Source organism: Colias philodice, chromosome 3 (assembly GCF_061535455.1).
Source record: "Colias philodice isolate Cphi_HAF_F1 chromosome 3, ilColPhil1 Martin Lab GWU primary, whole genome shotgun sequence".
In the NCBI taxonomy this organism is placed as follows: domain Eukaryota; kingdom Metazoa; phylum Arthropoda; class Insecta; order Lepidoptera; family Pieridae; genus Colias; species Colias philodice.
Genome location: NC_143088.1, coordinates 4,226,103 through 4,243,414, shown reverse-complemented (window position 1 = coordinate 4,243,414; position 17,312 = coordinate 4,226,103). Strand labels below are relative to the sequence as shown.

The 17,312-nt window shown below is 32.1% G+C and overlaps 1 protein-coding gene across 3 annotated transcripts in view; it reads left to right on the top strand.

The window, feature by feature from the left end:
• The first annotated feature begins 520 nt into the window (after positions 1–520).
• raskol (Ras GTPase-activating protein raskol) overlaps positions 521–17,312 on the top strand; it is a 119,729-nt gene continuing 102,937 nt past the window's right edge. The window contains exons 1-2 of one of the 3 annotated variants that reach the window (XM_089714138.1): positions 521–660; positions 1,092–1,313. In XM_089714138.1, coding sequence (XP_089570264.1) covers positions 1,247–1,313 — 67 coding nt within the window. In that variant the 5' untranslated portion in view covers positions 521–660; positions 1,092–1,246. Of the gene's footprint in view, positions 781–1,071; positions 1,314–17,312 lie in introns of those variants that run through there. The other 2 variants (XM_089714137.1, XM_089714139.1) reach the window with 2 other exon arrangements.

The window sequence follows — 17,312 nt, the reverse complement described above, 5'->3', positions numbered from 1 at the left end:
CAATTTCCTTTTCCTCAAATTTCCTAATATTTAGCCGATGTTATAATTATTAATAATTTAAAAAATAAAGTTCTCTATATGGTTATTAGGTTTATACACTTATATTTTATATACCTACTGAATGTTTACTAAAATATTGTTTATACATGAAACTAAAAGTAGGTTCTCTATACTTTAAGAAAACAGTCTACCTTCATGACCTATTATTTTAATAATGGATCTTACTTCAGACCATATCCGTGTCCTAATTCCTACGGCAATCCTCTAAGAAAAAGTATATATTCTATGAAGATGGAAAGTTTTATTATAGCATTTCACTAAACATGTTTTGTTTTCCACATCTATATTAAAATAATTTCAGATAATTTTGTATGAATTTCAAATGTGCGCGCGCATGTAGTGATAACTCTGCCAGTAATAAAAGGGAGGGTCAATACGGGATGATAGAGACGTTGCATAAAGCTATTTCTCTCAGACATTGTTGAGTAAAATAGATCCGTAACTGCTCGGCAATTCTCGCAGCTCGCTACGCGCGGATACATTCGTGATTTGTTCTTCGCAGTGTGTCGTTCAGCGTCAATTGACGAATCACAAATCAGTTTTTTGTCAGTTGTTTACGTAGTGACTGTGTATAATGTTGGAAAAGTGTATCAATCACGTGTGCGTTTATAAACAAAAATAAAAATAATTTTATTCTATTGTTTTTCAGTTTCTTACTGCAAATAGTTAGGAAACTATTAAAATTTATTTTATAAATATTGGGGGTAGAATATATTATAGGTAACTAAATATTATATGTATTTTAAAAATTGTATTTACAAATACGTTAATTGCCTGTCATTACTTATTTAAAAAATTTATAAGGATAAAATATTATTACAATAAATTAAATAATAATGTTAATCTCTCAAACGAAAGTAATGAAACTATGTACAACGAGTAAAAGTGAAACTTAATTGAATATATACCTACTAATACATAATCTCAACGCTCTTTTTAATCAGCTACTTTAGTTTTTTTTTGTATATAATAATAATTTAGTGAAAGTTAATAGTGTTCATAGGAATTGAGGGTTTGTTTATGTTTACCAGATTTAGGTGCATTGGGTAGATGCTAAATACATATTATTCAGCACTAAAGGAAATTGCAGTGTATGCGAACTTTTTATCGGCGATGCGTGATTTGCTATCGATGGTGTCTTTTTTGGTACTGTTAATATTTAAATAGTGACTGTGAATGTGAAAAAATGAGCGAAAAAACAAATTTGGTCATCCAATACCCATGCCGTGTAGAAGGTTGGGTGGATAGATGTGGTAAGTGGATTTTTACGACTTTTTTCAAATAAAAAAAATATTTATACATACATAGGTACTTACTTATTCATTTGTTTGAATATAAACAAATGCAAGTGTTTATTATTGTAAAGTTATTCAAGGCGATCTACGTAAGCAGTTTTGGCTGTGGTTTTGGTACTGTACCTATGACACAAGCGAAGGTAGAGATGAGTAATAAAGGTCAACAATCAAGTGATGTCGAATGTTTGTTAACAAAGCTTTTATACTTGTGTATAAAATATTGTTTATAAATTGTATATCATTTTTGACTTATACTTACAGAGTTAAGCTTTTATTAGGTTCAAAACCCGAAAACTTATCTTTGGCAGGTAGGTAGGACCTACCTACCTAGAGTGGAAAAGCTCTCTCCTTCATCATATCAATAGTTTCATGTTTATAAACAAATCAAATATTTGTGTAGCATTCTTTTTATGAATGGGTAGTTTTAACTAGAAAGGTATAAAACAATTTATTAACATGCTACTTAGCTAATGCATACTTAACTAATGGATTGATAGGTACACTATAATGATGGAATGATTTAAAAATGATAAAAAGTTATCAATACCTACGAATTGCTTAAAATTATAAGTACATACTATCACAAACTCGTATGCTGTTTAACTTGAATGAACAATGATTCATCTCATATATTCGCTATACGCACTACGATTACCTACATAGATACAATGATTCGATTGTATGTTCGTGGCGCGTGCAATCACAAATTATTTAATTGTGTGATTGGACAACTTGTCTTCGTCTTATACCTACTTACCTAAATTATGATATGTACATGAAATAAGCTGTTATTTATATTTGGAAATGCCGTTAGTATATAGGTACCTATTATGTAACATACATTAGGTAAATGCATATTTTCACTTCATTTCCTACTTTTTTGAACTCTTCTATTATAATAATATCCATTCCTCTTTCCTCCGCCTATCGATTTTTATAAGTTTCTATTGCGTTATGCGTACCAGCTAGTACATAACTACATAGAGTCAAATTACCTAACTCATTCGATCACAAAAATGCACTTTTTCCTGACAAGAAATTAGAAAATGTGGATCGTTCATACCTAGGTATTATGTTTTTGCGACGATCACGGATTACCTAATAGTCGCAAGCACAAAAGCAACAAGGGGACAAAATAAGATTTTCAAGAATACCTATATCTACAATAATTAAGCTCTCGTTCAGAACGTTGTTTTATCCATATCCATAATCATACAATCAACTTTTCCAGTATTTTCTCATACCTATAAAAATCTTATTGGAAATATAAAAGACAAACATTTTTTCCATAAATTTTCATTAATTAATGTTAGTAATTATTTATCTTTAACGTTACAGAATAATTTCCATAGGAATAATCACGAATAATAGATGAATGATCAACTTTTTAATCATCAATTTCCTTCACAAAGGAGGGAGATATGCAAAACATTTTTTTTTTATTTCGCAAAGGCGTAGATACTTTGGATGTAGTGAAAATTATACGAAGTTGTGGTTTTCTACCGAGTTACGATTCACCAGGCACGGCTTGATCGATTCGCTTTCTAGTTTGGTCCTGAGAGAAATGGCGACACGTGACAGTGACACCTTCTTATTGAGCAATTTTATTAGTGAGAAACTTAGGTGAGAAATATTAAATAATTATTAATTACCGATTTTTATACTCCACTTGGTTAATTATAACAAATAAATTAGGTACCGTACTAGGTAGCCTCTACCTAATTTAATTGTTTTTTGCAAACAGGTTTGTTTTTTGAAATACGAATAATAAAACCTGGATATGAATAGCTACAGAAAAGTGAAACGTATCTGTAAAGAATGTGTGAATATAAATGACAAAACATAAATGCAATACGAAGAATTGAATTAACATAGCAATTATGAAGTCGAACAAGTGGGTAAATTATTACGGGCCAATAGATATTTAGCGATAGTATGTCCAATGAAGCCGATCATTAGTGCGTGGTTGTAGTCACTTTATAGTTTATAGTAGGTTCAATATTTATTTTAGCATTAAATAGCACGCGTCAATAGGATTACCTAGTTTATTGAGCTATTTAAATTATTTTTATTTTTCATATGCTAACAATATGTATAGAGCTATGCTATGGTCGCTATGGATTGAAGAAATCCTGAGAAAAGTTTCAATTCATGAGTCAATGACATCGTGACGGAGGTGAACTGTAAAATATAATTTGGGTTTGAATAATGATTTTCATTGTTCAAGAATCAAGATACACATTGTCAGAGATTTTCGTAGGTATTTAGGGTGCACTCACACACATCAGTCACCGTCACGGCACGTCACCGGACAGGATTAAAAAAAAATATGTATCAATAGTTCTAGTATGACTCTGTTCCCACACGACAGTCGCCGGCACGAAATCTATCAGTGACGTCACCGGTCAGGCACGTCAAATAATCTTTCCATACATGTATCATACTTTTATCCCCACTCACCCGGTGCCGTCACGTCTCAGTTCAGTCAGCGTCGTGCTACCGTCAATTGCTACATGTTCTCTAGCGTGACACACGTCTAATCACTGACTAACCTGATGTATGTGTTCAATGATTCAGTCAAACCGGCGACGTGACTGACGGACAACATGACGGTGACTGGTGTTTGTGGATACGTACACGAACCGTCACCGATCAGTCATCGGTGACTTGACGGTGACTGATGTGTGTGAGTGCACCCTTATTGTTGTGATTAATTAACTAATCCACACTTCAAAAAAAATGACAACTAAGACACGCTTAAGATACGTCAAATCTGGTTTACATCCTGCATTGTTAAAGCGTAGAGCCTGATTTAAATTTTTCGCGATTCTTAAAACGCGGTAGTCTTGATGCGAGTGTCGTCTTGTTTCCTTTAAAATGCTTTCAAACAAGAAGAAATCGTTAAAAGCCTATAAACATGTAAGACACGTTTGGAACACATTGTGTGTACGCGCATTACAACTTATAAGACAAGCTTGGGATATTTGGATGAGTAATCTAATCTACTTTCATTCCAAGCGAAATATTCTTAAAACAGTGGTTCTTAATTGCATTATAGCTACAATAGCTAGATAGCCTAGATTGGCTTATCGTGTTGGATTAAGCGATGTTGTAATGTATGTCGTATTAAATCGCACTGTAACTTGTGGACATGCGATACTATTGTAGAACATTTATTATGAGAGTACATAATAGAAAAATTTATATTATGTATTATTACCTATATGTTCCGTCGAAGCATGAGAGCAGTTTAAAATGAGTAGTGTAGTAAGTTCTAAATGATGACACACATATCTAAATTGTATGTTATTTTATTACATGTACATATTATTTAAGATTTATGTCAATAATCGTAATAGAAGATTGCCTATCACGTGTTGGGTTGGTGTGAAAAAGCCGTTAGATTCGTCATGAACACGTGCCACGCCTGTAAATGACTTTCGGATAGAAAGTATACTATTGAGTACTTTAACGTTGGTCATTGTTTCTTGTGTCAACACACGAAATCCAAATTTAAAAGGATTTTACCTAAAAACTATTGAAATCTATGAAATCTTAATTTCTGAAATCAATAAACTGTATAAACTATAAAAGGTCGATTCGGTGACAGATGGGCTAAGTTTCGCCACTTGATTGCTTCTCTTCAAATTATTATAAATGCGAAAGTAACTCTGTCTGTCTGTCTGTTACTCAATCACGCCTTAACTACTGAACCAATTTGCATGTTTGGTATAGAGATATTTTGATACCCGAGAAAGGACATAGGATAGGTTTTATCCCGGAAATCCTACGGGAACGGGTTTTTCTTTGAAAACGCGGGCGAAGCCGCAGGCGGAAAGCTAGTAATTTATAAATTAGTCTTAAGTGACATTAGAACTATTGCAATTGGTATCTAGTTTTTAAATGAAATTATTACTCTTATATAGTACTTAATTTTGATTAATTTTATTTCATGCAATATGTTAAATTAAATTTAATGGTTGGATGATTGATAAATTTAGCTGAAAGGATAACTATTATAATTTATAATATGTACTGTATTACAGTAGGGTAAAATATATCACGGTGCGACATGATATTATACGCGTTCATGCGTAATCCAAAATCTCTGAACCGTTGCGTGCTATCGTCTGATCGGCTTATCCCAATAAATTAACCATTAATTAAGTTTAAATCGGCTGCTGCAGGGGCGGCACATAGTATACCTATTCTGGAGTTAAGCGACACTTAGTCCGAGGGTGAGTGGTAATATAACAGAGTAGAGGGGTACTCGTGAAGAGATAATTATTTGCCTCCCGGGGAAAGAATTGGACCGTCGCGTCAGGTCATTTGGCTCATTCGGCAAGGGAGATTCGAGGCTAATAAATCAGGATAATGGCTTACGCGTTGGATCTCGTCACCCGGGTTTCCATTAGTAAATTAATTGCTGTTGAGTCAACTAATTGAGATTTTCATGGCTTTCAAAATAGATCGCGTTTGGCATTAATATACCATTTTGACTTAATTGGGCACAGAACGTCAGTGGAAAGGTCAGCTAAGAATTTTTGAATTAAAATTGCAACGGAAAATTTATATAAAGGCTTATTTATTCAGAATATAAAACTGCTAAATATGTTTATAATAAAAATATAAGATCCTTACTTTCCAACAGTTAAATTGCTACGTAAATGTCAAATGGGCAGTCAGTAGAAGTTGGTAGTTATAATTCTTTAGGACCGTGGAAAAGTTTAAGAGGTTAATTGCCAAAGCTCGAATATGAATACTTAGATGATGAGTGGATTTTTATACGGCTTAATAAAAGTTTTAGTCTAAATTTTAGCTTAATAAAAGTTTCTGAGATGAATATTTTTAATTTTTCTTTAACCTTTTGACCGCCAGAGCAAAAACGCATCGCCGTGCCCTCCACGCCAAGCCACAAATTCAATGAGATAACCTTGAAAATAGTAGGGAGTCCAAAATGTTATCGATAAACATAATAATTCACGTCTGAATATTTGAATAAACAGCTTATAACACAAAAATAAAATTTATTTAACCTCATCTCCTACTGTAAAAACTTAAGACCACATTTATAGCAACTATCAACAAAAAAAATCAACCTTTTGAGATACAAAAATACATATAAAATTGCAGCAAGTTACAGCACTATTCTCTATCAGTTACGCCCCATTGGCATGTATACATGCCAATGGCGCGGGCAACCATCCTTTTTTTTATAATCTCTCGCTTCTGATTAGGGATGTGTAGCTGTATATTATTATAACTTATCGAGTTTATTTATTAAGTTTATATGAACTATAGGTATCATTGTGGAGTGTTTATTTGTAAATATCAAAACAACTACATATTACCTTTAAATAAAGGGAATTGCATTAAAACTACATATTTATTTTCCAATCATTTAGTTTAATACTTGAGTTATTACAAATACTAATTATATGTAGGTACCTATTTTGGTCAATTACCATATTTTGATATGACATAGCGACAATTTGTATCATAAGAATATTCTAATAAAGGCACTGATTAGACTTATTAGGTAATAAATTTTGAAAACTGCTCGCTCACTCGCCCGCTACTCGATAAAATATTTTTACAACTTTCCGCACTTAACAACACGGCACGCGCTTACGACGTCACCAGTCCGACATCTATTCATGTCAATGGCGCAGAAGGGATTGCATATCGATACTGTGCTAGGGATGCGCATGATTGGCGAAAAGGAAAATATTCAAATCAACAATATCCACAATATAGACAATATGGTATTATACCAAAGAATGTAGTATTTACCTTTTTTCTCAGTGACTAAGCTTATATATTTTTTTTGTAGTTATTACAAAAATTAAGCGAATTAGAGTAATTTCGCTGAAATTTTAATGAAGTTACTTGAATATTACACTACATCACTAGTAGGCACGTATACATGTCATTGGCGCGAGAGAACATGCTTTTTTAGCCATTAATTAAGTTATTTTTTGAAATCAAATATTTGAATAACTACTTGGCAATTTTGTTTACTGTGTACAATTATGTAATAACTGGGGATTCAGTTCATAAACTGTATAAATAAAACACGTAAAAGTAAAGGTTTAATATGTTTATTTTGTATTTATCTATGATCTGTTTCTTGGCATGTATAGGTGTCGTTGGCGCACAGGGCACGATTGCGCATGACATCTATAGATGTCATTGGCGTTCAAAAGGTTAACAGATAAGATGGAGAGTTATAATCTCCTCTTTATTTCTTAATTCAATTTGCCTGAATTGGAATGTAGAAAGTTAGAAAATTTCATGAATTATTGTGGAAAAATTATTAAGGAAATGGAATGCGGGTCTACTAATTCGGTTGTGTATTTACCTTTATTATGTTTTATGTACACACCTGTGCTTGCTTGTTGCATCATACAAAGTCCATTATTGTGCAATAATAATCAGTAAAGGGAAACCAACCTGTGTCAATATTAGATATCGACTTTCCAATTCTTTTTACCGATCTGTTCAAGACAATTTTATTTTTTACGCATTGACAGCAATGTTCTGGTTGATTTTAGACTAACGGTACCTACTTCCAATACGGCTTATTTAGTACAGAGATCTAGGTAAGCGTAGGTATGTAATAATTTTAACAAGTAGCCACATAGGTGTCTAATTTTATTATTAGTAATAACACATGTCTTGAAAATTAAATTAAATGTATACCTAAGTAAAATATATCCGTCAGGAAATAACAACATTTCAAGATTATATAAATTATATAATGTTACGTCGCGGTCGTTCAGAGTGAGTATAAAGTTGGAAATCCTTCATAATGCTATGAATGCACTTACATATTATATTATGTTCAATAGAAAAGCGCAACTAATGTGTAACAATTTGTTTGGCGCGGTTCTTTATCAGCAGTGCAGGAAAACTTGTGCAATTCATAATAATATTATGTAGATACATCCAATTATAGTTACCTAATTCTGCACATTTGCATAGTGCATAATATCTACAAGTTTAAAAAAATGTAACATATCAAGCTATTAAATAAATGCATATTAATCATTTACGAATATTCATTCATTGAAAAATGTTTTTCGCAATTATTAAATCGATAAGAATTACGTACCTATGCGATCTTAACTGGATTGCATAGCAAATTAACCTTCGTTAGATTTTGGTTTTAGGTGATTATTATAGTGGTTTGATTTCTTATTTGATATTCATTGAAGGTTTTTTATTTAAAAAATTCTCGCATATTCAAGATACTTAAGATTATTTTAATAATAGATAAGATATTAATTACGATTATGAACACAATTGCGTATACAAGTTTTGTGCAGTGTTATTGATATGCAATTGTTTTGATAATATAGTTCGTAATAATCCTTATCAAACCACTACCTCCGGTTCTGCTAAAACAATAAAATGAAATAGATTGTATGAAATCATTAGCTTAGCCTACTGTTCATCTTCCACGTTGGGACCTGGGCATAATGACTAACGTATGAGATATTTGCAATTAATAATTATACTTAAATTTTAATAAATTAAATTTCACGCGTGGTAGCAACAATGGAACTCCGTTCCACCGCGTTAAATTGTAGATATTGTTTCATTGATACGAACGCACGGCTCGAACCAGTTCATCGACCACTGATTTAGACATTCGGTACAGGCAACAGTGTAACGCTATCCATATTTAGTGGTCTATCATTCAATTAGATGTTTAGAGAGGTCATGGAGGCATTCCTCCCACGGTCAGCTGTTTATCAGTTAAACTGGAACGGCCCCTGATCTGCCGCATTGCGTACGCTCATTGTTCTGAATCTGAACACTGCGTAATGCAACTGGGAATTGTAAAATGTAGATAGGTAGTAGGTACTTCGTTTTTTAGTGCTATTGGTAAAAGGCTGAATGTAGATTAGGTCGATGCAACTGTGTATAGATAATGCAAATCGAATAGAAGTGATCTACTTTGCGAAATTTTTGACGAAATGCAAAGGAATGTGTTTTTATTGCGGCAATGAAGTCAGCAATGAAATGTAAAACTTTGAGTAGTTGTTGAAATATGATAAACTTATTGAGAAAATCGATGTAAAGTTCTATTGGTCCTAAAACTTTTAACTTTTAAATAAACAGAGCAATAGTTTTGAGTTAAGAACATAAAATTTAGTTTACCAAAACTGACCTACGTAAAAAATAGCTATATAATCTAGGTATATAATTAAAAATCCTTGATTCATTTATTTACAGACAGACAGACAGCATGTTTTTTTTATATTGGTAATGTAGGTACCATAAATTTAAATCCCAAAATATATAAATACTTAAAAAAGAGCTGCAGGATTATAAAATTATGCATTCAAATACTCATAATGACCAATAAACCAACTGGCACAAATATTTTCGTATTTTATATTAGTGACGAAGTGCATTCAGAAAAAGAAATGTTGCTCGTGAAGAAAAATGCGAATGACGAGTGAACAATTGCGGGTACCTACCGCTGCAATCTAAAAATAAGTTTTTGTGTGACTATTCAGAGAGAAGCTGTTTTGTTTTTATTTCCGCTGGGCTATCTTGCTTCTGTCGCCAAGACAACGAAATAGCAATCATGAAAGTTTTTCATACAAGCAGTCTTAGCAAGCAGTGAATTCAATTCAGCAAATATAGAGTCGAGCGGTTGAAAAAAAATGGCCTTAAAAATTGTTATTAAATTTTTGATGTTTAAGTTTACGTGTAAGGTTTTGCGTAAGGGGAAAAAGAAGCTGACTTCGTCTAGATTAATAATAATTATTATTCTATGCCATTTCTCGACCCTCAAAGCGTTAGCGTCCATTCTATACAATAGTGATATTCGAAGACCTACCAAACAGAACACTTTAATATATTAAATGTATGTAATAGTCATTTTGTCAATTTGGACGCGAAATAAACTCACTAGGTATTATAGTCATTTTCTCAAATATAAAAATATGGATAAGTATATAGAGCAAGCAGAAAGGCGGTGGATCCTTTGAGCTTTCCTAACATATAATTTTGTAATGAATAAAATATAGTATATTCACAAAGAGAGTTGATTCGGGGTAAATTGCATGAGTTCATGTTGGATGAAATCTGTAATCAAGATCAGCCAGACCTCATTTGAAAATTAGATAATATAATTGGAATGATTCTAACGTACTCAGCTTAATAAATTTTCTTTTTTCCTGTATAATATAAGAATAGATAATTTATAAGAACGTTTTGGCGTATTAATATATTTTTAAATGAATAATTATTTTTAAATAGATTTCTATGCTATTAAAATATGCTATTATAAAGGTAGTAAATTGTAAGCTAACGTTATTAAATACAAAACTCTAATTTTAAAATCTATTCAAATTTCAAGGTATTTTAATATAAGTACATAATAGTTAATCAAGTTCATGTTATATTATAATATATTTTATTTAGATGAACTTGTTGAATTTATATTTTTGGTTTTATGGCATTCAAATGCTTTATAAATATAAATTTATAAAGCATTTTTATAAATTTATATAGATGAACTTGTTCAATGAAGCACGTCCATAAGAGTCTGGGTTACGGAACATCTCAAGTTACTCTGGGAAAAACTTATTTCTTGACATGGGAAATTAGTTTAATATACTTTGAAAGAGCTCGTTATGACAATAACAATGAATGATTAATTAATTTTAATAGTTGGACGATAACACGCGAACTTTTGCTTTGTTTTTGATAGATTTACTGCATAGATTTCAGATACTAGGTAATCACGTGGAATAAATCAAAAAATGTGCGGCGTAACACATGAAAGAAAGAAAGAAAGAAAAAACATTTAATCCAACACACAAAAATAAAAAAAATAAAACATACAAAGAAAAAACAACAAAGTAACATGCATCGAACAAAAACAATATGAAAATTACAATAAAAAGAAGTATGCATGCCATTTACATTATACAACAATAGGTCAAAGGTATTGTGTGGTTGAATATATGTGTGTTGGATAGGGATACCACTCAGGAAATCTGTGGCTTTAGAGCCGCAGCACTGATTTTCAGTGGTTCCCATATCGCAACTGACGTTTGCAGTGATAGGTGCTACAAAATTATAAATTACTTAAAATTAATTAATAAATTATAAATCTAAATACACATTTAAAAATATACATCCATTATATGCGTATACATAAGAATATTTAAATATACTATTTACTTATATATCATATGCTAATACTATTCTAAGGTAAAAAATTCAACACACTGATAAAAATAATAAAATAACAGATAAAGTAAAAATAAATAGACTAAGATAATATTGCCTTATTTTTATATACATAGTTATATACAGGGTGTCCCAAAAAGTAGTGATGAACGGATGCTGGGAGGTAGAGGACCAAGAGGGCTATCCGAATCACCCCCATGTGTGTTATGCGATTTTTCGTATTTTCGGAGTTATGACGTTTTCTCAAATTTTTCATCTATCGCCGAGTACGATTAGATTTTTATTTATGGTGACGTGAATTATTGCGCTAGATGCTTGATTTTTTTTGTGTGCTAAGCTGAAAGATAGGCCAATTCAGTATGGTAACATTTACTATCGTTAGATCTTCGAATGGAATAAAAAAAAGAATTAAATGCCAAGAAAGATAAAATTACCCAGTATGTTCATAACTTCAAGGGCCCATAAAAAAATAAAATTACATAAAAAAGGTTTTCCATTTGGCTTTTAAAAACTTGCTCTATCGATCAGGTAGCTACCCTAAAAATTTCATTTTATTATTCAAAAGGCTTCAATCGAAAAATTGAAATCTAAATGTGGTAAGTGCAAAATTTTTATTAACATGATGATCATTAAAACCAATAAATAGGTGTTTAATTACCAGAATTTTTTTAAAATAGCCCCGCTGTTGCTCAATGCAAGTGCGACATCACCGTAAAAAGTTGTCTTTTAAATGTCTGAATGCTCTTTTATCATTTTTAATGGTTTCTTCTGCTACTATGAATTTCCGGGTTATTTCGTCCAAATTGTGGCATTCTCTCAAGTAGCCGAGGTCTTTTTAGTATCCCCATTGAAACAAATCAATGGGGTTTAGGTCGAGGGACCGTGGAGGCCAGGCTTTAAAGCAGGCGTCACCGGCGCATGCGCAGGCTGCAACGACCAATCCATCTTTCAGGGTATTTTTGCCCTTTAGCCTGGCCTCCACGGTCTCCGGACATAAACCCTATTGATTTTTTTCCGTGGGGATACTACAAAGACGAGAGACTGCCACAATTTGGACGAAATAACCCGGAAATTCATAGTAGCAGAAGAAACCATTAAAAATGATAAAAGAGCATTCAGACATTTAAAAGACAACTTTTTACGGTGATGTCGCACTTGCATTGAGCAACAGCGGGGCTATTTTAAAAAAATTCTGGTAATTAAACACCTATTTATTGGTTTTAATGATCATCATGTTAATAAAAATTTTGCACTTACCACATTTAGATTTCAATTTTTCGATTGAAGCCTTCTGAATAATAAAATGAAATTTTCAGGGTAGCTACCTGATCGATAGAGCAAGTTTTTAAAAGCCAAATGGAAAACCTTTTTTATGTGATTTTATTTTTTTATGGGCCCTTGAAGTTATGAACATACTGGGTAATTTTATCTTTCTTGGCATTTAATTCTTTTTTTATTCCATTCGAAGATCTAACGATAGTAAATGTTACCATACTGAATTGGCCTATCTTTCAGCTTAGCACACAAAAAAAAATCAAGCATCTAGCGCAATAATTCACGTCACCATAAATAAAAATCTCATCGTACTCGGCGATAGATGAAAAATTTGAAAAAACGTCATAACTCCGAAAGTACGAAACATCGCATAACATACATGGGGGTGATTCGGATAGCCCTCTAAGTCCTCTACCTCCCAGCTTCAGTATATCACTACTTTTTGGGACACCCTGTATATATATAGATATTTTTTTTATTTTATTAAAGAGCAACTAAGGTTGGCTGATTTGTTGCTGTATTATAAGTTTTTTGAATCCATTACGAAAGCTCGGCAAACTGCTTTTATTTCGTAATGGTGGAGGCAAATTGTTCCAACATTTAGTTGCTCGATATTTAAAGGCACCTCTGAATGCCATGGTGTGGTGTCGAGGCACAGCTAAACCAAATAAAGACGCCCTCGTTCTGTATACCGTGTCCGAATTTGAATGATTGATTTCATGATTCTAAAATAAATGGCTAATTACTATACGTCCGTTGTATAATGTGGATATTATAAGCTGTGTTGTATATAAAACTGGTATTTTATCTAAATGTAAATCAAACGACATGCATAGAATTTCCCGCTTAAATATTATGAACGTCTCGGTCTCGAAGGTCTACCGTTCCCACGTGCCACGTCATCGGTAATCGTGACAAAGGTCATAATTTTGTTGATGTCTCTTGTTAAGCTATACTTAATATCATTGTAATCTACGAAATAAAGAATTCAGTTTTGACAAAAATTAATTTGTTTATTTGCTTCTTGTCTATTGACTTCTGTTTCGTGTCACGACTTCCACCGTTACTTATTGTTCTCAGTAATGTAAAGCTTCATGAGAACTATAATTTAAAGCGGTTCTTTGTTATAAAATAAATTGCCGTGCGATTTTTCGTCAATGATCCTGCAGCAGAAAAAATATCTCATTTAGTAAATTAAAAGTACCTATAAGTAGATTTTAAGTTAAAAGAAATTGATGTATTTTTTTAGGTCATTTAAATATCGTAATACTCGCAATGTAGGCACGTTATTTAAAGCCTCCCTTGTGTTGAGCCCTAGACAACGGATACCTTTTTACTTCTCACCCTTCGTCCCTCCGTTGCATTGTGCATGGCTGGAGGGCACCGACCGGCATGGGAGGCGAACCCTCGTTGTCATGACAACGCCTATTTCAGCGAAATATTGACAGACGCCGGTCCAGACGGGGATCTAACCCCTGTTGATACGCAGCGCGTGTGTCACGATATATTTTTACTATTAATTCGCCACAATAACTATGCCCTCATTACAACTGATAATAAACCACTGCTGTTTAAAAGCCGTTAGGGGAAAATTTTACCACTCAATAAAAGAATGAATGAAAGGCGAACTTTGCAAATGGATTCGTTGATTGAAGTTCTCATGGTATATTAAAAGCTATTTGAATAATCCTATCAATGTCAAAGAAGAAAATTGCATTCTTATTTCAATTAGCAATCGAGGAGGCCACCTAGTTGCTCAATGTCTACATAGGTACTCATATATTATAGTCTCACAGGAGACTCAAATGATAATCTTGCATTTTATATAAGTTGCCATTTGCTACTTTAAAATCAATAGGTATAGGTAGGTATATATATAAAATAATGTACCTATATAACAATCAAATTACATTCTTATTGTGTTTCAAAGAGCTCTATTTGTTCCTTGTGTTTGTATACGTGGCGTCTTTCGCTTCACCATAGCAACCCCAACCAACTAGGCTCCTCGATAATCTCTTAATCGAATTCCCGCCTTAGGATTATTTTTCTACGCATTTTATTTGTATTAGAAGAATTGACTTCATTTCTATTAAATTTTATATCTGCAGAAAAAGCCTAGTTTCTGTTTTTTATGTATAGGAGATTAGCTGGAATAGACAGAGATAATTATACTATATTAAGTTAGTAGTTATTATTAAAAACAAAATACATAATTATTATATTATAATATTTACAATGTAAATTTACATATAAACTATTTATGAAATATAATTTTTTTTATAACACAATATATTTTTTTTGAAAAAAGGTTTTATGATGTTTTGTTGTGATAAACAGGTATATGTTCCTGTTATTATTATATTTTGAGTTTATCTTTATATTTGAGTGTTTTGTGCACGAGATGATGTGTAGAAAGATTGTTATTTCTGGGTTACTGTGCAAATTCTCCTAGTGTATCATTCATCACGATACATACAGTGGAACATACTGCCGTCCTTTAACTAGAAAGCCGTTAAGCCCACGAAGTGAGTTTCGAGTAAATGGCAAAAAACACGGAAATCGTTATTTCTTAAAAATTATGACACTTAGAATAATTATTGTGAGATACATCGATCGAAATTTAATTATATTATATATAAATAATAGTTTTTACCCAGAAACTGTTATAATTTATTTTTAAATTCAATTTTTCTCGTTTAGTTCAGCATATAATCTGAAAATTTTAACTATTTACTGGACAAGACGGCCGTTAACATACCATAGCGACTTTTTAGCTAAGTAATTTAGTATTTTTATTTTCATTTTGGGATTTTTTTTTATTTAGTAATAAAATGCTTACCTAAAACGTCGTTAAGCTACTATAACTACTTTTAAGCTATGACTTTCGCTTTAATTTAAATTTCAAAAACTTTATAATCAACGGTTAAGGGCTTTTAGATGCTTTTGTACTATGATTCTATATAGTTGTACTAAATTTTAATCTTACTAATGTTAAAAATTTGCTGCTGTCTTAGGCTTTGCTCTCGGGAATTACATCCTCTAGGTCAACCAATGGAAAGGAAAAGGATCAAAAGCTTTTAGGTTTAAGTATTAAGGATTTAAACACTATCTAAATTAACGGTTCTTGCGTCTGTTTGTGAGTAACAAGTATTGTAACTCTTTTACTAAATGACTCTTTTAAGTTGTTGATAAAATTAACCTTTATTTCTCGTCATGTTCACGTTTATTTCATTACAGAGGCTCATTAAGGGTTAAGATTATAGATAAATCTTCTCGCTTTTCTTTTTGGAACCGTATTTTCATTTAGAATTGCAATTATAACGTTATTTTATAAATACTCTTCTGCGAAGCCATCATACGAGTCACGGATATGTGAGTACATATAGAACCACAAAGAATGTAAACATAAATCGTTTCCTGAAAAAAAAAATTAAGACTTGTGCACGAGGTTTTTGAAAAAAACACCCTGGTTTCAATAGGGCTTCAAGCTCGACTTACATGTGGGATGCTCTTAATAAATAATGTAGAACCGCTTATCAAATGATTAGAAGACTCTTTCATCCACATTTAGAAAATATAATATACCAGAATATGTGGAAAATAGCAGGAGGTAGAAAACTTTTTATTTGCTACCATGTAAAAAAATACAAATCTTAATAATCTAATATAAAGAAAAGAAAAAATAGCAATATTGGCAAAATGGTCTCCCCGTCAGCGGGTCAAAGGTAGTGTACTCATAACAATTTTTGTATCACCATCTCTAGTACATTGCTTGACAGTCGATTACTAATTCCACCCAAGGGGTAAATTTATTACATTATTAATAAATAGTTTTAAAAATTAAATAGTATAGACTGCCTATGTCCTCTTTCTCGGTTACAGAGACAAATCAGAGTCTAAACAGAGAAATACGATTGAAAGTTCGCAATGTCGTAACCATTATCTACCAAATTTTCGTAACTTTGACTTGTTATATTTTCCGTAATTTAGCTGCTAGATTGTTTAAAACTTAGTAAACTTGATCAGAAATAATACGTCTTGTAAAAGAAAATCAAAAGCAATCGGTACTCTGCTTGGGGGCGACATTATTTCATCATCACTCTCATCCCCAAAACTGATGCATCACCAGAATCGGATAACTGCCTTTTAGCTAAAAAATGAGGGTTAGCTGCTTTGTAGCTAAGCAAAAAAGTGTTATTAGAATTTGTCCTAAATAAAATTACTTAACTAAAAAAGCGTTAAGGGCGAGTAACTGCAAATAAGGTAAGGATTTCCATTGGAATAGTTATATGAAAGCTTATCATAAAGCAGTTATAGTCCTTTTGCGTCTCTATAGTCAAGTATAATCTGATAACGTACTTTTAGTCAAGTAAAAAGCTAAAAAATAATTATTAAATCTGGCGGTTAAGGTACTTTAAAGGAAATTTAGCGAAGTAGTGTTGGTTAGACGCTTTCAAGTTATGGAAT